Source organism: Larus michahellis, chromosome 9 (genome assembly GCF_964199755.1).
Source record: "Larus michahellis chromosome 9, bLarMic1.1, whole genome shotgun sequence".
Lineage (NCBI taxonomy): Eukaryota > Metazoa > Chordata > Aves > Charadriiformes > Laridae > Larus > Larus michahellis.
In genome coordinates, this window is record NC_133904.1 from 28,937,571 (window position 1) to 28,958,590 (window position 21,020).

Sequence of the window (21,020 nt, forward strand, 5' to 3'; positions counted from 1 at the left end):
GGGAAGTTCCACCTCAACATGAGGAGGAACTTCTTTCCCGTGAGGGTGGCAGAGCCCTGGCACAGGCTGCCCAGGGAGGTGGTGGAGTCTCCGTCTCTGGAGACATTCCAAACCCGCCTGGAGGCGTTCCTGTGCCACCTGCTGTGGGTGACCCTGCTCTGGCAGGGGGTTGGACTGGGTGATCTCCAGAGGTCCCTTCCCACCCCTGCCATTCTGTGATTCTGTGAAAGCAAATGGCCATAAAATGACCTCAAACCACTCCCCGGCCCCGTGCTGGAGCACCTATCTTCCCAGGGATGGGGCAGCCGGCTCTGGAGCACAGCAGGGGATCTGCACTAAGATACAGCCTGCAGACCAGGCGGGTTTGTTTTTATCGCATCGAAATAAAACTCATAGTGATCAAGAGCTATTAATGAAGCTGCTAATTTGTGCCTGCTCTGCCAGGCGCTGCGAGAGGCAGACACCGGAGGCTGGTGCAGCGCACGCTGTGTCTGGCTGCCGGGGAGACCTGCGGCTCCCCTGCCAGCCTCAGCCCTTGTAGGCGGGTGGATTCCTCGCCAAGGACCAAGGTGCTGCTTCTCTCCCCAGCCAGCCATGCCAGGGCAGGAGCTGTGACTGCCAGGCAAACCTCTTGTGTTTCCTTTGCCCCATCTCCTGCTCCTTGGGGGCTGCTGCCAGCTGTAGCGATGCTCAGACCTCAGCTGGACAAGGCACCCAGCACGCCGCTTTGAGTAGTGCTTGGCCCAGACAATGCCAGAGGTGTTTCCAGTCTCAGCTCCCCAGCAAAGCGAGCAGGGAATCAGGAGGTGGCAGCAGCCTGCAGCACCAGGAGCCCTGCAGCGGACCCCCTGGTCCCAGCGTTTGGCTCAGCGGTGCCGCGGCAGCCAGCTCTGCAGGACACAAGGTGCATCAGGACGCTCACCTCAGAGGGGAACAGGCAGGGAAGGCAGAGCTGCATCTTCCTGCCTGGGCCCCAGCAGGCTGGAGGGCTCCGGGGTAAGCTGCAGGGTGGCGATGCCTCCCTGGGGTGCTTGTCAGGCTTCAGCTGGGTGCTGGCATGGAGGGGGAGGCCATTGGCAGATCTGGGCTCTCGTGGACTCCTGGGTCCTCCTGGGTCAGGATGTGGCCATGCAGAGACACAGCAAAGGGGCTCCATCAGGGACGTGACCAGCTGTTGGTGACACCAGCACGGACGTGACCAGCTGTTGGTGACACCAGCTGCCTGTGTTTCCCCAGGCAGGGGTGGGCAGGGGCAGAGCCCAGCCCAGTAGGTCTGTCTGGGAAGTGATGCTGCTGGCGGGGAGCTATAGCTGCTGCTGGGACAGCATCTCCTGGGAGCCAGGGAAGCCCCATCCTGGCTCTTTGGCGCATGGATGATGGCGCAGAGCAAGCAAACCCATAGCCAGGCTCCAGCCCATAGGCTGGGTACAGCTTTCTAGGGCACCAGGAGGTGACGAACAGAGCTTGTGACTTCTTTTTGTCCCAGCTCGTGGGACTGTACGTCAGGTACTTGGCAGAGTGAGGACTGTGCGTGCAGACAAGAGCTATGGACATGGTGGCCAGGAGCCAGGAGCCTCTAAACAGTTCTGCTGCAGGAAGGTTCACGCTCCCCTGTAGAGCGGCACAGCCTTGGCTGCACAGGGGGTCTCACGCAGGCATTCCACGTTTCAGGGGGCCAGGGGCGGCCCCATGGCCACTATGCTGCTATGCCAGCACCATTCGGGGACCGCCTGAGACAGTCGCTCGCAGTGAGCAAGTGCCAGAGTCCGGGGAAGGCACAGGCAGCACTCGGGGTGCAGGTGAGGGCTGGCCGAAGAGCAAGGACCCCAGGGTGCACCCCGAGTCCGGCTGCCTTTCCCTGCCCCGGAGACTCCGCTTCCTCACGGCCCTTTGTATTCTGAGCACAAGTGCCATTGACATGGGGCTGGAGCCCAGCCACGCATTCCTCCGCCTGGGCCAGGGCCTTTGTGGCCCCGTTTTCCAGGGCGAAAGTCCACTCCCTCTGTGTTCCCGGTGGCAGAAAGGCCCTCTTTGTGCGTCTGGCAGCGTGCTTCTGCAGGGCCGGATTGGCACCAAGCAGCCCCAGCTGGGCAGGAAGTGGCAGGGAGGGGGGTGAGGGGGACCCTGACAAAGCGGTGGGGTGGGACACACAGGGTTAAGTGTCCCTGAGCAGGCATTAACCCTCCCGCTGCTGCCAGCCTGCAGCCAGGCCGCTCCTTGAAGCTGGTGCCACCTTGGGCTGGGGGGCAGCCGTCGGGGGCTCAGGCAACATGTCCGGGGGGGGCTGGGACAGTGCAGGCTGCTTGGCCAGGCCAGGCTGTGACGGAGCCACAGCACCTCTCCTCCTCGCACTGGGACAGAGGGATGCCAGGCCATACCTTGCAATGGGTATGGAACAGGGAACTGCTGGAGAGGGGACAGCAAAGGGCTACCAAGATGCTGAGGGGACTGGAACACCTCTCTCATGGAGAAAGGCTGAGGGATTTGGGTCTCTTCAGTCTGGAAAAAAGACGACTGCGACTGAGGGGGGATCTCATCAACGCTTATAAATACTGAAAGCGTGGGTGTCAGGAGGATGGGGCCAGGCTCTTTTCAGTGGTGCCCGGGGACAGGACAAGGGGTAACGGGCACAAACTTGACCATGGGAAGTTCCATCTCAACATGAGGAGGAACTTCTTTCCTGTGAGGGTGGCAGAGCCCTGGCACAGGCTGCCCAGAGAGGTGGTGGAGTCTCCGTCTCTGGAGACATTCCAAACGCGCCTGGAGGCGTTCCTGTGCCACCTGCTGTGGGTGACCCTGCTCTGGCAGGGGGTTGGACTGGGTGATCTCCAGAGGTCCCTTCCAACCCTACCAGTCTGGGATTCCGTGATTCTGTGGGATCCTTGGGAGCCCTTGGTTGCTGCCAGGAGCACCCACTACATGCCCAGCTGCCACCCTGCCACCCTCGTAGTGGCTCCGAGCTGAGCCCCCACTGTGAGTGGGCAGCACAGCCCCGGCGAGACCAGGCACAGGCTGGAGTGCTGGGTCTTTGCAGGGGTCCAAGGGCATTGATGCCTTCTCCACGCTGCATCCTGCACAGCTCACCACGCTATGAGCTTTCTCCGCTCCTTGCCTGTCTTGCAGGACTCTTCCAGAGAGCCATCATCCAGAGCGGCTCCGCGCTCTCCAGCTGGGCAGTGAACTACCAGCCTGTGAAGTACACTAGCATGCTGGCTGACAAGGTGGGCTGCAATGTGCTGGACACAGTGGACATGGTGGACTGCCTGCGGCAGAAGAGTGCCAAGGAGCTGGTAGAGCAAGATATCCAGCCAGCTCGCTACCACGTGGCCTTTGGGCCAGTCATTGACGGGGACGTGATTCCAGATGACCCAGAGATCCTGATGGAGCAGGGTGAATTCCTCAACTATGATATCATGCTGGGGGTCAACCAGGGCGAGGGCCTGAAGTTTGTGGAGGGCGTAGTAGACCCCGAGGACGGCGTCTCAGGCAGTGACTTTGACTACTCGGTCTCCAACTTTGTAGACAACCTGTACGGCTACCCCGAGGGCAAGGACACCTTGCGGGAGACCATCAAGTTCATGTACACAGACTGGGCTGACAGGGACAACCCTGAGACACGTCGCAAGACTCTGGTGGCCCTCTTCACTGACCACCAGTGGGTAGAGCCGTCGGTGGTGACGGCTGACCTGCATGCCCGCTATGGCTCCCCAACCTACTTCTACGCCTTCTACCACCACTGCCAGAGTCTGATGAAGCCTGCGTGGTCCGACGCAGCCCATGGGGATGAGGTGCCTTATGTGTTCGGGATCCCCATGATTGGCCCTACAGACCTCTTTCCCTGCAACTTCTCCAAGAACGACGTCATGCTCAGCGCCGTGGTGATGACCTACTGGACCAACTTTGCCAAGACAGGGTGAGTGGGGACGGGTGCTGTGCCTGGAGGATCTGCACTCCTTGCAGCTGCACCCCTTGGAACCATGCTGGGGGGGGGCGGGGGTCATGCCTGGTGTGGGAGACACTCAGCCCCCTGTCCCCAGAGGTCCACGTACTGCACCTTCACTCGGGTCAGGGCATCAACACATAGTAAGAAGCCAAAAGCGTGGCCAGCCTGCAGGACAGGATCCAGCCAAGCGCAGGAGTGGGGAGGTTGCTTGGCCGTGGTTATCGTGGGTGAGACTTGACCCAGGGTTGGGGTGCTGCCCATCCATGCAGAGCCTTTCACCACCCCACCCTGTGCCACCACTGGCAAAGGTCCTCCAGCCTCCACCTCTGTACTCGGCTCTCCCTCCTTGCCTCTCCGGCTTTTCCTAGCGCTAGCTCTGTTTTCCCTGTGTTTCGCAGGGACCCCAACAAGCCTGTCCCCCAGGACACCAAGTTCATCCACACCAAGGCCAACCGGTTTGAGGAGGTGGCCTGGTCCAAGTACAACCCCCGTGACCAGCTGTACCTGCACATCGGGCTGAAGCCACGGGTACGCGACCACTACCGGGCCACCAAGGTGGCTTTCTGGAAGCACCTGGTCCCCCACCTGTACAACCTGCACGATATGTTCCACTACACCTCCACCACCACCAAAGTGCCACCACCCGACACCACGCAGAACTCCCACATCACCCGCCGGCCTAACGGCAAGATCTGGACCACCAAGCGCCCCGCCATCTCGCCCGCCTACAACAGTGAGAATGGGAAGGAGAAGTGGAGCCCAGAGCAGGAGGCGGGCACGCTGCTCGAGAGCCCCCGCGACTACTCCACCGAGCTGAGCGTCACCATCGCCGTGGGCGCCTCCCTCCTCTTCCTCAATGTGCTGGCCTTCGCCGCCCTCTACTACCGCAAGGACAAGCGCCGGCAGGACACACACCGGCAGCCCAGCCCCCAGCGAGGTGCCACCAACGACATCGCCCACGCGCCCGACGAGGAGGTGCCCTCCTTGCAGGTGAGCCAGGGGCACCATGAGTGTGAGGCTGTGCCGCCCCATGACACCCTGCGCCTGGCCGCTCTGCCTGACTACACCCTCACCTTGCGCCGCTCTCCAGACGACATCCCGCTCATGACCCCCAACACCATCACCATGATCCCCAACTCGCTGGTGGGGCTGCAGACCCTGCACCCCTACAACACCTTCACTGCTGGCTTCAACAGCACGGGGCTCCCGCATTCACACTCCACCACCAGGGTATAGCTGCCCGCCGCCGGCGCACACGCACGCACGCACGCACACGCACGCAGCAGACACTGGCAGAGGGACCAGCGGGGACAATGGAGCCCCCGGACGGAGGAGCAGCGCCCATGGACAGTGAGGCACCGAGCCCGGAGACCTGCAGAGTCCCGGTGCAGCTGGATGTCCCGCTCTTCGCCTGGCGCATTCTTTCATTCCTATCTAACTTTTGAGAAATGCTTTGACTCTTCTGGCTCCCCGTTGGAGGGTAGCCCTGGGGTGCCAGTGGGGTGCAGGGGGTGGACATGGCGCAGCCCCTGCGCCCATGCACCGGTGCGGGCAGGGAGAGGGAAGCCCCGCTGGCAGCAGCCATGGGGCTCCCTGCACCGGGGCTGTGCCTCCCAGCAGGGCGATCACATCCCCGGTGCTCCATCCGCTGAGCACCCCAGGACTGATGAGGAGCAGGGCCGGGCATTCCTCTCAGCCGGTGCCCGGGCATCCCCAGGCGACTTGGTATCCCGAGTGCCCTGGAAAAGGCTCCTTCACTGTGTCGAGAAGTGGCCCCGGGCCATGGTGCTATAGGCAGAGGGAGCGGGCAGGGTCTGGGGACCCGGCCTCCTGCTGGGTGCGGGCACTTGGGCCAGTGCCGGGGCTTGGGGACCCCGGAGACCCTGGGAGCGGGGCCCCAGGCTGGACACTTGGCACCTCTGCCCCTCTTTGCGCTGCAGAGAATCTCTTTTGTGTCAGTCGTTTCTCTTTGCAGAGACGTTTTTTAAGCAGATCTTTAGTTCTTTACACACTAACGGAGTCGCCGCGTTTTGTCCTTTGTAAAGATTTTAAAACCAAGTGTTCTTGATATAAAATAAAAAGCCAGTTAGAAGCCAGCGTGTGCGCGCAGTGCCGGCCCCCCGCGGCCCCCACCTGCCGCGGGCAGGCGCCAGGCAGGGCACTGCCTCTGCGCCGCGGGGCTGCGCTCTTTTGTATTTTTGATATTCTCCCTCCTCTGTCGCCCGTGCCCCACGTATCTCAGCCAAATAGCCTACCCGACGGCCCACCCATGAGCACCCCCCTCGCCCCGGCCCCTGCGCCCAGTGCCACCCACTGCCCCGCGCGGGCATCGCTTGCTGTGAGCACTGTCTGCCCACCACCATCAACCCAGGGCAGCACCCCAGCACCGTGTCCCAGTGCTCTCCACCCTGACCTGCTCCCCCAGGAGCATCCCATGTCCGCTTCTCACAGCTTCCCACAGCCGCCCCAGGACCAAGCTGTGCCCTCCCTGCCTGCGCCGCTGCCCGAATGCAGAGCCAGCGATTTGCAGCCTGCGGCAGGGGTGGGCAGCGCTGCGGGGCTGGCAGGAGCAGGGTGAGCCACGCACCCACAGCGACTCCGGCTCCCACCTTGCTCCCACTGGGGCCTTTCCCCTGTCGCAGGGTGACCCCCGGCCCCCAGCTCCAGCACCCGGGACACGCGGCTGGGAGAGACGCTTGGGCAGGGGCTGCTCGAGCGGGGCCGCTGGGGGTGACGCAGCCTGCGCGGGGCTGGGAGCACCTGTCCCAGGGCTGGGCACCCACTGAGCTGGTGACAGCCACTGAGCTGCACGCGGCTGTGGGTAGCGGGGCTCAAGGAGAGGGGCTTCGGTGCAGCCAGGCGTGGAGAAGGAGCTGCCTGGGACCCCACGCAGGGCACCCCGGTCTCAGCCCCCCCCCCACCCCAGGCACCGGCACCTGGGGCTTCAGGAGGCAGGAGGAAGGGACGGGTCCTTGCAGGGACACCATTATCTTGTCCCTGTGCAAGACGGTCCGGCTGGCAGACGCTGCCCGTGCTGGCGGCCGTGACGCACCGGTGCCGACTGGCCCTACTGCCTGGGGCCAGCGCACCCCCGGCCCTGCACCCTGCCCCGGCCCCCGCCTCCGGGCAGGGCTGAGGGTGAGGATGCTCGTTGCAGAATGTATTTATACCCTGTCACCCACGCAGAGTAACAAATTCCAAATAAAACAGAAGTGATATTTTTAATAGCGGTGTGTCTCGCCTTTTCTTGGGAGTGTGTAGGGGCCAGGGGCTCGCAGGCTGGGAGGGGCGCCCTTGTGCTGGCTCAGAGCCCCCCCCCAGCTATGGCCATGCCTGCTGGCAGAGGGTCCCGACGGTCCCCATGTCCCTGGCACCCACCCTGGGGAGGCAGTGGGAGGACCCCGGTACGACCCAACCGAGTTGGGGTGCTGGACCCCTAGCGCAGCACGCGTGGAAGCCAGCACCTTGTGACCCAGGACTGCCAACACCGGGTGCCACAGTGGGGTGGTCCCCACATGCCCACAGCCCTGCTGGGCCCCCTGCCCCAGCACTGGGACCCCGTATGGGACCTCAGCTGCCCCACAGCCCCCTCCCACCGAGCTCCCCCCGCACCTCCTCCGCCTTTCCCAGCCCAGCTCCCCTCCCCCTGCTTGCCAACCAGAAAAGCTGCTGGTTTCATTTCTTTTTAATGTAATTTCAACTGGAGTTGCCATGGAAACCAGGCATGGGGCCTGAATCGCCTCCAGGCAGCGTGCAGGCAGCGGAGCCAGGGCCGAGGCCCCGAGCCGGGGTGGGGGGGGCAGGCAGGGGTCTGCGCAGGGGGCTGCATGGGAGGCTCTGCCCAGGGCCCCTTGCCACTGCAGTGCCACTGGCACACGTCGCCCTGCTCAGCACAGTGCTCCAGCCCCCGCACCGGACCCCCACGGCCCCGGTGCTGCCCAATATGGGGGTCCTCCAGCCCCTGCCTACCCGTGCCCTGCGTCCTGGAGCTGCAGCACATGGCAGGCAGCATGGGTACGGGCTAGGGCACCAGGCGGGGATGGCAGCAGGCTCCTCGCCATGGGGCAGGTGGAGAGGGTGGGGAAAGCACCAGAGGCAGGCAGTCTGCTGTGCTGTGCTGTGCCATGCCGCCATGGACAGGGATGCTGGGACGAGCTGAGCCATGATGGGACTCTGATGGGACTCCCGAGCAGTGCACAGGACTGCCTTCCCTTGGGCTTTTCCATGCCGATGGGCAGCACTGCTCACTGCGGGCTCATATCTCCGGGCAAGGGGACGACTCCCCACGCTGAGCCCTGACCCACCGCCCCATCCAGCGCTGCCTCAACCACCGGCCCCTCTGGTCCGACCCACACGGCAGCCCCAGGACCGCGGTCCCAAGACCCTCCCTCGCAGCCACCGGGTGCCTCTGTTTAGTGACCAGCTGCGAGAGGAACCAAGATGAAAAACCCGCATCAGGCCGGGTTTCCATGGAAATGCCGGTGCTTCGCAGCACAGCTCCAAGAGCAGCCGCCTCACCACGGTACAAGCAGTGGGGCCAGTGCTGCCTGGCAGACAGTGGCCCATCCCGGCAAAGCCGGCAGCACCGCCAGCTGCCCGTCTTGCAGTGCCTAGTGCCCTCTTGAAGGGGAGATGCCTTTCTGCCCAAGAACAGGGGCTTGCCCTGCCCTTCTGTCCCTCCTCCTTATCCTTGCACAGCCCCAGCTGCTTGCTGTCCCCATGTGCCAGCACGGCCACTCCAGCTAGGACCCCAGGGGCAAGCTGGTGACAGACAACACATTACCATTATGCCACTGCCTTTGCAAAACTCCCGAGCCTGCCTTCTGTCCAGGTTGTCCTTGACCATCAGCAGCATTTCTTTAGAGACCTGGCAAAATCCAGGGGATACCATGTCCCAGCGGGTACATGCAATTAACATCCGTGTGACAATTGTGGGACATCCTCAGCTTCAGGGGACGTGTTTAGGGCTGCTGGCAAAGAGAAGCATAAGGGAACTGAACCACAAAGGTGTCCCTGTCATTGGTGGGGTGGGGGATGAGTGACCTGTGCCTGGCCCCTGCCTGCTCCAGGAGCCACAGCCAGCAGGGCAGGGATGCTGCTCTGCACAGTAGCATCACCGAGACAGTGTCCTGGTCCTGGTCCCTGCTCTCCTGATGCACAGGACAGCAGACCCACAGGCGGGCAGGACAAGCCTTTAATGCGGTGCTGCAACCCCCTCTGCCCCACGCTGCGGCAGCACAAAGGATTTCTGTGCTCACCCACTGCCAATGCCCTTCCTGGCAGAGTTGACTCAAACCAGAGGGTTTTGTCTCTCTGAGGGCTGCAGCCTGGATCCAGGGATGCCTGCGCTGCCATCAGCTCCAGCCCGGGAGCCCGGCGGTCCCTACACCGCAGCAGCCATCCAGGCTGGTGGCAAGCCTGAGCCACGCATGGGGCCAGCCCTGCATGGGGCAGGATGGCAGGGGAAAGGGGGCTCCAAGAGCCTGCTCTGCAGCACCCTTTTCCTCCTGGCAGCGGAGGTGTTTCAGTGATGGTTGGCGGTCGATTTCCTCCATCATACCGAAGCAGGCTGCTGGGCTGGGAGACCTCTGACCCCAGCAGCTGCGTCACCCCCGTCCCACCATCCGGATGTTGGCTCAGCCCTGCCCAGTCTCATCAGTTTGCCTGCGTTCGACGTGCCCACGACCTCGAGCTCTCCGCTGCGACTTCAGACACCAAATTAACCTCACCATTAACGTCATTAACAAAGAGCGCGTTCCTGGTCCATGTGGTCACGGACGGGGCAGTTTTCTGAGCATTGGAGGCAGCGATGCGGGCTACGGCTGCTTGGTACGGCCTGTCCTTGACCGCTGAGCTTTGCACAACACTTTTGACCACCGCAAACAGGCAGCCGTGCCCGGAGGCCGGGTGCGGAGGTCGGCAGCAGCCCCGGGCAGGCCGGGGAGTGGGGGGGCGGTGGGCTCCCGCCCATCCCCGGGGCTCCCGCTCCTGCCATCGCCTCCCGGTGAGGACACGGGGCCGACCAGCAACGCCCCAGCTCCCTCCTCCCTCTTTCCTTTTTATCTGTGTTATGTTTTCAGGTGGATTCCCCCGGGCTGAGCCCACCCACACACCACCCCCGGCGCTGCCGCGGGCGGGTGCGGCCCCGCCGCCCCCCGCCCCGGCGCCGCAGCGCCACCTGCTGCCGCGGCCGCGCGCAGCCGGCACGCGGGCGGCGACCACCCATCCCGGCACTGCCCCCCCGCACTGCCCCCCCGCACTGCCCCCCACGCCCCCCCCCGCCTGCCGAACAGAGCCCCCCAGGGACCCCCAGCCTGCCTCCCGGACCCCCTAGTGCCCCCCCCGCCCCTTGCTCCTGCAGCCCCCCCCAGTGCCCCCCCGGCCTGGCTCCTAGAGCCCCCCGGTGCCCCCAAGCCTGCCTTCCGGAATCCCTCACTGCCCCCCTACCCGCCTCCCGGAGCCCCCCACTGCCGCCCTCCGGCCTGACTCCTGCAGCCCCCCAAGTGCCCCCGAGCCTGCCTCCTGGAGTCCCTCACTGCCCTCGCCTGCCGCACGCAGACCCCCAGTGACCCCCAACCTGGCTCCTGCAGCCCCCCAGTGACCCCCAGACTGGCTCCCGGACCCCCTAGTGCCCCCCTTCGGCCTCACTCCTGCAGCCCCCCCCAGTGCCCCCGAGCCTGCCTTCTGGAGTCCCTCGCTGCCCCCCCGCCTGCCGCCGCAGCCCCCCCGTGCCCCCCCGCCTGCCGCCCAGAGCCCCCCAGTGCCCCCCACCACCCCGGGTCTGGCTCCTGCAGCTGCCCAGTGCCCCTGAGCCTGACTCCCAGAGCCCCTCAGTGCCCCCCCGTCTGCCTCCCGGAGCCCCCCCAGCCTGCCTCCTGCAGCCACCTCAATGCCCCCTCCCCCAACTTAGCCCACTCTACAAATCCCCCAGTGCCCCCCAGCCTGCCTCCCGGAGTCCCTCACTGGCCCCTGCCTGCCACCCGGAGCCCTCCAGCGCCCCCCAGCCTGGCTCCTGCAGCCCCCTCCAGTGCCCCCTGCCTGCCTCCCGGAGCCCCCCACTGCACCCCCCCGGCCGGGCTCCTGCAGCCCCCCAGTGCCCCCCAGCCTGTCTCCCAGAGCCCCCCAGCCCACCTCCTGCAGCCCCCTCAATGCACCCTCCCCCAGCAGAGCCCAGTCCACAAATCCCCCAGTGCCCCCCAGTCTGCCCCCCACGCCGGAACCCCCAGTGCCCCGCCCCCAGCCTGGCCCCACACCGCCCCCCCCCCAGTTCTGCGCCCTCCCTCTCCCCGAGGTGTCCCGTCCCCCCCGGCCTGCCCCCCCTGCACTCCGCTCCGGGCAGGGCCCCCCCCCGCGGTCCCGTCCCCATCACCGTCCCCGGTGCGTGGCCAGGGTGGTGCCGCGGCCTCTCCCACTCCCCGCCGGGCGCTGCTGACTCAGCCGGCGTCTTATCATGGGCCAAGATTGTGGCCCCCGCCAGCCGGCCCGCCCTGCACCCCCGGCCCACTGCCCCCGCCACGCCGCGGGGGGACCCCCGCCCTCCGCCGTCACCCCACGATGCCACCCCGCCAGCCTCCCGGCACATCCCACATCCGCACGACAGCGGCACCATTGCCGTCCCCACTCGGGGGATGGCGTGCGGGGTCCTGCAGCCCACCGCGGGGCCCCCAAATGCAGGCCAGGGTCACCACGTTCCAGCACACTGCGGGGCCACGCAGAGCGCTTGGGCGGCGGGACCTTGGAGCGGGCCGTTAGGCGGGTTAATCGTTGACCGGCTGTTTGCCTTTCGCGGCTGTACTTGGACACATTAAATCTGGGTGTCGGTGGCTCCCCAAGGACCAGCTGGCAGCAGCAGATCGAGGTGCTGGGGGGTGCACGGAGCCACCCCCCCCCCCCGGGGTGGTGATCAGGGCCCACCATGGTGCATGTGCCCGGCTTGCAGAGGAGGTGGCGGGGAGGATGCTCGCAGCAGGGGAGCGCGGCCAGAGGGATCACAGAGCTCCCGTGGGAACCATCCTGGGGGGCTGGCCCTGCCTGGGTGCTGCAGTGGCCCTGGGGCTGTCCCCAGAGGATGCTGGGCCACAGCAGTGGGTGCCAGTGGGTGCCCGGGCAGTGTGAGTGTGAACTGGACACACCTGCGGTGTTGACTTGGCAGGGAACAAGTCCTGGAAGGAGGGAGGCTGTCTGGGAGGGGGTGGGTGACGTGCGGCAGGGTAGTATAAAGTCCAGGGTGCTGCGCTCCAGCCTGAGGTCACTGCACTCCCCAAGAGCTTTGCCTGTCCAGGTGCTGAGGTAGGTGCATGGTAGACACGGCACCGCTGCGGGGGTGGCCACGCATGGCCCAGCTGGGGGGCATTGGGAGGGTCCGGTGGTGGGGGCTGCAGAAGGGCTGGGCCATGGGCCAGGGAGGGCAGAGTTAGGGGTGCTGGCCCCCATGGGGGGAGCAGGGCGAGGTGAAGAGCGTGGCCCGGGCACTGGCTGCCCTCCCTGCAGCTTCACTGGAGGGTCTTCGCCCCACCACCATTTGCGCAGCTCCAGGCGGTCACCCCCTGGGCTAAAGAGTGGAGGTGGCACGTGGAATGGCATTGCTGCCCTGCCACCTCCTCCACCCTTGACACCACAGCAGCCCTACGGGCCCCCAGCTGGTAGGTTTTACTGGGATGTGCTGCTCAAAACCCAAGGGACGTGGCACCATTCCCGCGGGGATGGGGCACAGAATGACGGTGCGGCCGGGACACCAGCCCTGAGGGACATGGGCACAGGGGGGTGCCTGCAAGCACAGGGGCTGTTGTCCCCACCAGCGTGTCTGAACACTGGGGCAGTGTCGGTGGCCCCCCCCATCCTGGGAGAGGGGCGCAGCTGCCGCAGCACACGGCTCAGCACTGAGCGCAGCCCCCATTAGCGCACAGCCGGCGTCACCGCAGCAGACTCTTTCCCATGTCCCCAGGGGGACAAGGACTCACGCAGGACAGCTTTGGCACCCTCGCGGCCATGGCTGCTGGCACCAACCCCCTGGCAGCAGAGCCTCGAGGGCATGGCGGCACCCACAGGGGCTGCACCCAGCACACCCACCCCCATGGGTCCCCACAGGCTGCTCAGTGCCACACTGGGGACCAGCCAGCCCCCAACTCCGGTCACAGAGCCCCGTGCTGACAGTGCAGGATGGGCACGTGGTTAGGATCTGCCATCCATGCTGGGGAAGCGACCCCCAGGGCACCCTGGTGACCATCCAGCCCAGCGACCAACAGGGGGTCCCGCCGGGCGGAGTGCTGAGCACCCTGTGTCCGGCAGACGGGGGGGGGCCACGGCTGCGGTCGGCACGGGGTGAGGTGGGAGCGGGTGCGGGGCTGGGCAGCGGGAACGCAGCACACAGGCACTTTGTTTGGCTGGGGTGGGCGGAAGTCAGGGCGTTGGATCTGAATGCTAAAGTGTGTTGTTCAGGGGCTGATAAAGGCCCCATTGTATGTAAATAGTTTATAAAGCAGCATATGACTTCCAGTGCAGGGCAGTGGCGGATAGAGACGAGGGCAGGCGGAGCAGAGCTCTCCTGCGGGAATCATGAGACCTTAGAGGGGCCATTGGGGGCAGCTCGCAAGGACCCTTCCTCACCGGCAGGTACGCGCCGCTGGGACCCTCCCCACCGGGGGCAGCCAGAGGGCAGGTCCCAGCCCCCCAGCCTCGTGCTCGGGGTGCAAAGCAGCTCCCAGGGGCCGCTCGGTGCCGGCGGGAGGCCCTGGCGGGGTGGGGGTCTGTGCTTGGGGCATGGGGTCACCCCCTGCTCCCCAGGCAGGGACAGCTCGAGCTGGGTGGCAACGCATGGCTGCACAGGGTGTCCCCCCAGCTGGGGGCTCCCCAGCCCCGCTCCTGCGGGGAATGGGGGGATGAGGGCAGAGAGGTGCTGGTGCGGAGGAGCCCATGGAGCTCCTTGGGTCTGTCCCTAGCCAGAGACATTAGTGCTGGGTGCAGATCGGGGGTCGCTGCAGAGGTGTGGGAGCTTCACCCCCATGCTCTGTGGCCGCTGTGGGTCAGGATCCCTGTGCCAGTGTGGGGTGGCAGGGCACGAGCAGCTGGCACTGAAGGGCCAACCAGTCTCCTGCCAAAATGCTGCCCTGAGCCGTGTCAGCTGCGGGAGCCATGCTGCCGTCCTGCTGTCCGTCCATCCTGCTCTCCACCTACCAGGGCTGCGGCAGCCAGTTGCTGCCAGGTGCCTCCTGGGGCTGCTGCCACCAGGGCTGCAAAGTGGTGGCTCTCAGCCAGGGGCCCTTCCGGCTTCTAACGCCGTCTCTCACCGCTTGCTCCCGCAGACGTGAGGAACGATGAACTGGGCTGGCCTCTACACGGTGCTGAGCGGGGTGAACCGCCACTCCACCGCCATTGGGCGCATCTGGCTCTCCGTCATCTTCATCTTCCGCATAATGGTGCTGGTGGTGGCAGCTGAGAGCGTCTGGGGGGACGAGAAATCTGCCTTCACCTGCAACACCCAGCAGCCCGGCTGCAACAGCGTCTGCTACGACCACTTTTTCCCCATCTCCCACATCCGCCTGTGGGCCCTGCAGCTCATCCTCGTCACCACCCCGGCCCTCCTTGTGGCCATGCACGTGGCCTACCAGCAGCACCAGGAGAAGAAGCTGCTGGTGCTGACAGGGCATGCAGACCCCAAGCACATGGAGGAGGTGAAGAAGCACAAGATGCGCATATCAGGTTCGCTGTGGTGGACGTACGTCTGCAGCGTGGTCTTCAGGCTGCTCTTCGAGGCCGTGTTCATGTACATCTTCTACATGCTCTACCCGGGCTACCAGATGGTGCGGCTGGTCAAGTGCGAGGCTTATCCCTGCCCCAACACCGTCGACTGCTTCATCTCCCGACCCACCGAGAAGACCATCTTCACTGTCTTCATGCTGGTCACCTCCAGCATTTGCATTGTCCTCAACATGGCGGAGCTGGTCTACCTGGTGGTGCGGGCCTGTGTCCGCCGAGGCCAGCACAACTCCAACCCCTCATCGGGGAAGGGCTCCTTCTACGGGCACAAGCTCTCCGAGTACAAGCAGAATGAGATCAACCAGCTACTGACGGAGCAGGACGGCTCCCTCAAGGACATGTTGCGCCGCAACCCCGGGCTGCAGGAGAAGGGTGACCGCTGCTCCGCCTGCTAGGGCCAGCGCCGTGGGGGCCCCAGCCCTTGCCCCCGCCCCATGGCCCTGTGCTGTCCCTGTCCCATGGATAGCATCCCCCAGGCGCCGGTCTGGCCCTCCCAGGCGGCCAGGAGGGCATCTCGGGCCATTAAATCTCCATTCTCAGGTGCTGCTTCTCTCCTTTCTGCTCTGGCCGGGACGTGCCGGGGGCTGGGGTGCCAGCGTGCATGTCCCCACCCCTGCACCCTGGCTAGCCCAGGTGAGTGCCACCAGGGGTAGCGGGGGCTGCAGCACCTGGGCTGGGCTGGGGCTGTGGCCACAGCGCCCTGGCAGCCGGCACACAGGAGCAGTGACCCCTGGGTGGCATTGAGCGATGTCCAAGGGCTCGCGCTCCCCCAGCATCAGACCCTGCAGCCCCGAATATATTTAGAAAAGAGCCCAGACCAAAAATAGAGGAAAAAAGTTTCCCCAGTGGCTGCTTCATCTGCCAGTCACAAGGAAAGCCAATGGGGCATGCAGCTGCCTCCTGCCCCGATAACCCTGTGCCCACTGTCGGGTGGATGGACGGACAGAGCCGGGCAGACCTGTCTGCACCCCGCTGAGGAGCTGGGGACCAGCTGGGAAGGGGGCTCGCAGCGTCCTGCACCACCCCGCCGGGGGGAGCCGACGGCGCGGGAGCACCAGGCTCTGCCCCACGCGCCTGCCAACACTGAGGGATCTCCGTGCCAGATCACCACCGCAGCGTCCCCCACGGTGCTCCCACTGTGGCAGGGCTGCGTTCTGCCGGAGGTCTTTGCTGCCCTCCCCACGACAGGTTAGGCGGTCCCTTGGGACGCAGGGTGGGGACAGCCCAGGGACAGCCCTGGGTCGGCTCCCTGCACGTCCAGGGGATGCAGTGGCGGTCTGGCGGGTTCTGGGGTGGCCGTGTCTCGAGGGTGGCTGTCTTGCAGGGCACCACGGCCTGTGCCATGGGGGACTGGAGCCTGCTGGGGCGGCTGCTGGAGAGCGCCCAGGAGCACTCCACAGTGGTGGGGAAGGTCTGGCTCACCGTCCTCTTCGTCTTCCGCATCCTGGTGCTGGGGGCGGCTGCCGAGCAGGTCTGGGGCGATGAGCTGTCTGGCTTCTCCTGCGACACGCAGCAGCCCGGCTGCCAGAACGCCTGCTACGACAGCACCTTCCCCATCTCCCACCTCCGCTTCTGGGTCCTGCAGATCATCTTCGTCTCTACCCCCAGCCTCGTGTACCTGGGCCACATCCTGCACCTGGTGCATCTGGAGGAGAAGGCGCAGCAGCAAGCGGCGGTGCAGGCTGGCAGCGGGGCCAGGCGGCAGCGCCCTGGGCAGCCCCGGCTCCCTGCAGGGGATGGGCGGGGACGGGTCTGCATGCGGGGGGCCATCCTGAGGACGTACGTCTGCAACGTCGTCTTCAAGGCTCTCTTGGAAGTGAGCTTCATTGTGGGCCAGTATGCCTTGTATGGGTTCCAGCTGAAGCCCCTCTACACCTGCAGCCGCTGGCCCTGCCCCAACACTGTCAACTGCTACATCTCCCGGCCCACCGAGAAGACCATCTTCATCCTCTTTATGCTGGGGGTGGCCTGCGTGTCCCTGCTGCTCAACCTGGTGGAGATCTACCACCTGGGTCTCACGAAGTGCCGGCAGGGGCCAAGCCCCAAGTCCCGCATCCTGCCCGGTCCTGGTGGCCCTGCAGGTCCCTGCAGCGCGCACATCACCCTGCCCGGCAGTGGCGGCCCTGCGGCTGCTGGCAGAGTGCCCCACGGCCTGGCACCCCTGGGGAAGGCGGGTGCATGGCTGGGAGCGGCCAGTGGGTCCCACGGGAAGGCACGAGCAGCAGACCTGGCAGTGTGAACAGGGCCTGCTGGGACGCTCAGGGACTGGTGATGGATGCACGGGCAGCCACACTTGTGGTTCTGTCTCCTGGGCCCTTCCAGGCTCGTGGCATGGATCACACGGCCAGTGCCAGGGATGGGCACAGCCCCAGGGACATGTCTCAGCCATTCCCTGTGCCCCTGGGAGCGGCGGGGCTGGGGTCTGTCAGCTCTGTGGGAGCAAATAAACACCCGCTGCACCTCACTCGACTCCTGCACTGCCGCATCTCTCCGACCGGTCTGTCCACACTGCGTGGCCAGGGCAGGGCCACCACTGGGTTGGGGTTGGGCTGCAGCCCTATGGGGCAAGGGAGAGGCAGGGAAGAGGGCAGGGAGGGGCAGGGCACGCCAGGCTGGCACCAGCGGGAACAGGGTCATGGGCCATCCCAGCATGCCAGAGCCGGCAGCACACCAGGGGCAAGACAGGGTGGGAAAGTGGGGGCAGCAGAAGCAGGCAGGGATGGACAGGAGCGAGGTGCCCGGCAGCCAGCGGGACACCGGCCTTGCTCTCCCGCTCAGGGGTGGGGGTGGGGAGAAGCAGGGCCTACCAAAAGTTTTCTGCATCTTTATTTGAAATGAATGGTTCCCAGAGACACAGGGTTAGTCCTACCGCCCTGGCATCACTACAACAAGACTGGTGAGCGGCTCACTCTCCACATGGACACAGAGAACAGAGGGCCCCGGGCCAGGGCCCAGAACAATATATACAGGCTCAACAGGAGACCCATGTACAGCTCAAGAAAACTGACCAGAACACAAGGAGGGGCAGGAGGCAGTGGCGCAGTCGGAGCCAGGCTCAACCCAGGCAGGATACTGGCACCCCGTGGCTTTGGAAGGGACGGAGAGGCCAGGCAGAGCTCCTCACTGCTGCCAGCGGCTGCCCAAGCCCTCACCTGGTGCAGAGGGACCCACCACTGGCACCTGGCAGCTACACCAGAACGGGGGACAGCAGGGAGAGAGGGACAGCGCTGGCACAGACCTGTCTCAATCAGTTTTCCGCCGACTCAGAAAACATTGACAAAATTGAAGGAGGCAGCCTGGCTGCATATGAGGGAGGTGTCCCCACAGCCAGACCAGGTCTCTGCCCTCATGTTCCAGTGCCGGCTCCGTCCACTCCCTGCCCAAACCTCTCCCACCCCTACGACCAAGCCCTCCTCCTGACCCAACAGCTCTCGGGCTGCCAGTGGTCCTTCCCCACTGGTTTGAAAACACGATCCTGCCGTAGGCAGCAGCAGAGCTACCCTTCCTGCCGTGCCACCCGCAGCCTCACAAGGGGATGCTAAAGGAAGGGGGAATTAAAAGCCTCAGGGCTGCTGGTCCCAGATGGCGCTCTGCCGTATTGTGCAGTTCCTGCCCCGGGGCAGGGGGAGAAGGGGGCACTGTCAGGGCTGGGGGGCATGGGGGGGACAGGGCTGGGCAAGGGAAGCTGCCCTGGGGGCTCCGCCACCCATGTGCTGCGGGGACTGGCCCCGAGGAAGACGGCTCACCCAGCAGCTGGGACAGGAGGCAGGGCTGAGCGCGGGGGCCACGTACATAGGAGAGGCCTGTGACGAGCAGGATGGGATGTCCAAGTCCAGTAACGATGAAGGGACAGCACTGCTGCAGCACTGTCCCCTCCCGCACTGCACAGCCCCTGCCCTGCAGCGGGACGCAGGGTGACAAGGCGTCCAGGGCTGGAGCACAGCCAGCCCGGCAGCACCTCACTCTTAGTCCATGTCATCCTCCAGGCTGCTGAGCCGACTGTGCTCCTCGTAGATCTCCCTCACGGCCAGGATGCGGTTCAGCATGCTCTCCAGCATGCTCCGGTCCATGGGGATGACCGAGTACCAGAGCGGGGACTCAGCAATACATGACCGTTCAGGCTGCAGGTAGAAGACATCATTGCGGTTCCGCAGACTCTCAGGACTGTAAAGAGACAGGAAGGTGAGCCTTGGGATATCAGCTCCAAGGACTCAGAAAGTCTGGCCTGCCCTCATGGCTATCAAGGGGTGCTCAAGGCTTGTCACAGTCTCTTGTCCTTCAGCAGGACGAGGACACAAACTGAGTCTGCAACTGCGGACGCTGAGGATGAAAGCCCCTAAGCAGCCAAGCACCAGGGACTCCTACTGCACACTGCTGCCTGTCTGGAGAGAGGCAAGTAGTGGAAGGGGCCAAAGAGAAGCATTCTCTCAACCATGGTCTATAAAAGCAGCGCACACCCTGGGCAAGGATTCACACTCAAGTACAAATGTTTGGGAGCAGCAGCCACCCCACAGAGTCCCACCAAAACTGACAGCTGGCCCCAAAATGGCACACACCCCTTCTCCAGAGAAAGTCTCACCATTTGGAGAGATAAAACTCATAGAACTTGACTGGGCATCGGAGCGGGTTCATCCTGTTCTCCCGCTGCTCCAGCATTGGTACCTCCTCCTCACGCTTCCGCTTTCCAGAGCCACCATCTGCAGAGGGGGAAGAGAGCAGGATCACAGCGGGGAACTGATGGGGGCAGCAGGGGGAAGGACGGGGAGACGCTCCACCAGACCCTACCTCGGCCTTTCTTCTGCTTGGCAGGAGCATAGTAGCGGATGCTCACCACCTTTGTCACGCCACGGGCCGTGGTGCACTTGCGGGACTGGCGCACCACATTGGTGAAGGAGAGCTGCATGTGCTCCTCTGCTGTCTGCAGCCCGAAGAATTTGGTGTTGAAGAACATGAGGGTGTTGAGGAGCACAAAGGGTGAGTAAACGCCCAGCTGCTTGCACTCCCAGAGGTGCTCCTCCTCGACACGCGAGAAAACTGTGTCTGCAACGTACAGAGGAAGAATCACGTCACATCCAACAGTAGCCTTGTAACAATCCCTTCACCCTGCCCAGGCAAGCTCACTGCAGAAGATTGATGCCTCACAACATCCCCTTTTCCACAAGGTAACTTCTCCAGAGCCATCAGCTCTGCCCAGCCACGAGCCACCCCAGAGTGCAGCCAAACCCCAGGCCAGAATGCAAATCAATCCTAACCTATAGATGGCCACAAAGTGAACTCCATGTCAGTGCTCCGCCACGCTTGCTGCGAGATGAAAGAGGACTGACAGCAGGACTGACACGGCAAGCTCCTGCCTAGACACACAGGTCTGGAGCCAAATGCTTCTTGCCTGGCACAGCCAATACGCAAAGGTGAGGCTGGATCTGGAAACTAACCACCGACAAGACAGAGCAGGGAAGGCAGCCCAGATCATGGCATCGGGAAAAGCCTCTGCAGAGCTCTACGTTAGTCTGCTCACAAGGCAGCAGCACAGCAACCCTGGCCAACACTCTGCACAGTGTGCAGGGCTCACCCATGTGCTGGGAACACAAAGGCATGGGCCAGCCTGCCTTCTGGCGTGGCATCCTCTCTGCCACAGGGTGCAGACATCACTGAAGCGTTTTAAAGATTCAACCTGTCCCAGGACAGAAAGCAGCCGTGCTCTTCTCCCAGCTACTCTGACTCTGGGCGACAGAAGCTGCTGAGGTGTAAACCAGGCTGGCTCTGCTGTTGGTACGGGTCACTATGACCCCAAGAAACAACAGAACCATGCTGCCTATGCCAAGGAAAGAGGGCTGAGGCTGGGGGAACACAATCAGACCGGAGGATCCAAGGCTAGAAGCACAAACTGGCTATGTGTGGTGACTGAAGTTACTCTGGAAACACATACTATTTGGTAAGATTGTGGGTTGCCAGCCGCTCAGGGACTTGTTCAGCTCCTGCACGAAGGTCAGGTAGTAAAGGTCTGTAAATATATTCACCATACGATTGTTCTCGAGCAGGTACTAGAAAGGACAGAACACACAGTCAAGAGAAACACGGCAACATCTGGAAGGAAACCCTCCCCAGAGAGCCCAGGGCACAAATGCAAAGCACCTCTCCTTGTACAGCCAGAGCTGCAGGGCAGACTCCTCAAACCAGTCACTTCTGAGAGCTGTGAGGAAAACTCCCGGGCATGACAAAGCAGGCTTAGTGCTCAAGAAGGGACCGAGTCTGGGGACATCTCCCAGCCCTTCTCAAGGATGTGCAAGAAGGCTGCGAGGCTGGGGAATGGCTGCCACCCTAC

The 21,020-nt window shown here is 64.2% G+C and overlaps 4 protein-coding genes and 1 long non-coding RNA gene across 17 annotated transcripts in view; 3 read left to right on the forward strand and 2 right to left on the reverse strand.

Annotated features, from left to right (window-relative positions):
- NLGN3 (neuroligin 3) overlaps positions 1-7,168 on the forward strand; it is a 52,211-nt gene extending 45,043 nt beyond the window's left edge. For all 3 annotated transcript variants that reach the window (XM_074600396.1, XM_074600397.1, XM_074600398.1), the window contains 2 exons: positions 3,124-3,913; positions 4,342-7,168. In XM_074600396.1, the coding sequence (XP_074456497.1) occupies positions 3,124-3,913; positions 4,342-5,179 (1,628 nt within the window). In that variant the 3' untranslated portion in view covers positions 5,180-7,168. The remainder of the gene's footprint in view (positions 1-3,123; positions 3,914-4,341) is intronic.
- A 434-nt stretch (positions 7,169-7,602) lies between these two features.
- On the reverse strand, positions 7,603-9,979 carry LOC141748680 (uncharacterized). Its single transcript, XR_012589073.1, has 2 exons — positions 8,727-9,979; positions 7,603-8,366 (listed from the first exon to the last, which is right to left on the reverse strand). It is a non-coding gene; the product is annotated as an uncharacterized LOC141748680 (long non-coding RNA).
- A 1,974-nt stretch (positions 9,980-11,953) lies between these two features.
- GJB1 (gap junction protein beta 1) lies at positions 11,954-15,237 on the forward strand. Of its 2 annotated transcripts, XM_074601406.1 has the most exons (3): positions 12,195-12,232; positions 13,440-13,555; positions 14,245-15,237. In XM_074601406.1, exon 3 carries the CDS (start codon positions 14,257-14,259, stop codon positions 15,091-15,093), a length of 837 nt encoding a protein of 278 aa, XP_074457507.1. In that variant the 5' UTR covers positions 12,195-12,232; positions 13,440-13,555; positions 14,245-14,256; the 3' UTR covers positions 15,094-15,237. The 2 variants fall into 2 exon arrangements, with proteins under 2 accessions (XP_074457508.1, XP_074457507.1); XM_074601407.1 differs by lacking the exon at positions 13,440-13,555 and having other exon boundaries at positions 11,954-12,232.
- Positions 15,238-15,290: 53 nt separating this feature from the next.
- Positions 15,291-17,162, forward strand: LOC141748803 (gap junction alpha-3 protein-like). Of its 3 annotated transcripts, none has more exons than XM_074601404.1 (2): positions 15,291-15,331; positions 16,023-17,162. In XM_074601404.1, the coding sequence occupies exon 2, from the start codon at positions 16,041-16,043 to the stop codon at positions 16,935-16,937; it is 897 nt and encodes a 298-aa protein (XP_074457505.1). In that variant the 5' UTR covers positions 15,291-15,331; positions 16,023-16,040; the 3' UTR covers positions 16,938-17,162. The 3 variants fall into 3 exon arrangements, with proteins under 3 accessions (XP_074457505.1, XP_074457506.1, XP_074457504.1); XM_074601405.1 differs by lacking the exon at positions 15,291-15,331 and having other exon boundaries at positions 15,374-16,169; positions 16,284-17,162; XM_074601403.1 differs by lacking the exon at positions 15,291-15,331 and adding an exon at positions 15,374-15,886.
- Positions 17,163-17,507: 345 nt separating this feature from the next.
- The window catches only part of ZMYM3 (zinc finger MYM-type containing 3), a 35,186-nt gene continuing 31,673 nt past the window's right edge, over positions 17,508-21,020 (reverse strand). For 7 of the 8 annotated variants that reach the window (XM_074601165.1, XM_074601159.1, XM_074601161.1 and 4 more), the window contains 4 exons: positions 20,625-20,739; positions 19,484-19,738; positions 19,278-19,395; positions 17,508-18,862 (listed from right to left, as the gene is read on the reverse strand). In XM_074601165.1, coding sequence (XP_074457266.1) covers positions 18,664-18,862; positions 19,278-19,395; positions 19,484-19,738; positions 20,625-20,739 — 687 coding nt within the window. In that variant the 3' untranslated portion in view covers positions 17,508-18,663. The remainder of the gene's footprint in view (positions 18,863-19,277; positions 19,396-19,483; positions 19,739-20,624; positions 20,740-21,020) is intronic. The other variant, XR_012589075.1, reaches the window with a different exon arrangement.

Bases quoted from the DNA above. Each gene is read 5' to 3' on its own strand.
- LOC141748803 (XM_074601404.1), top strand. From the start codon at position 16,041: ATGGGGGACTGGAGCCTGCTGGGGCGGCTGCTGGAGAGCGCCCAGGAG.
- GJB1 (XM_074601407.1), top strand. From the start codon at position 14,257: ATGAACTGGGCTGGCCTCTACACGGTGCTGAGCGGGGTGAACCGCCAC.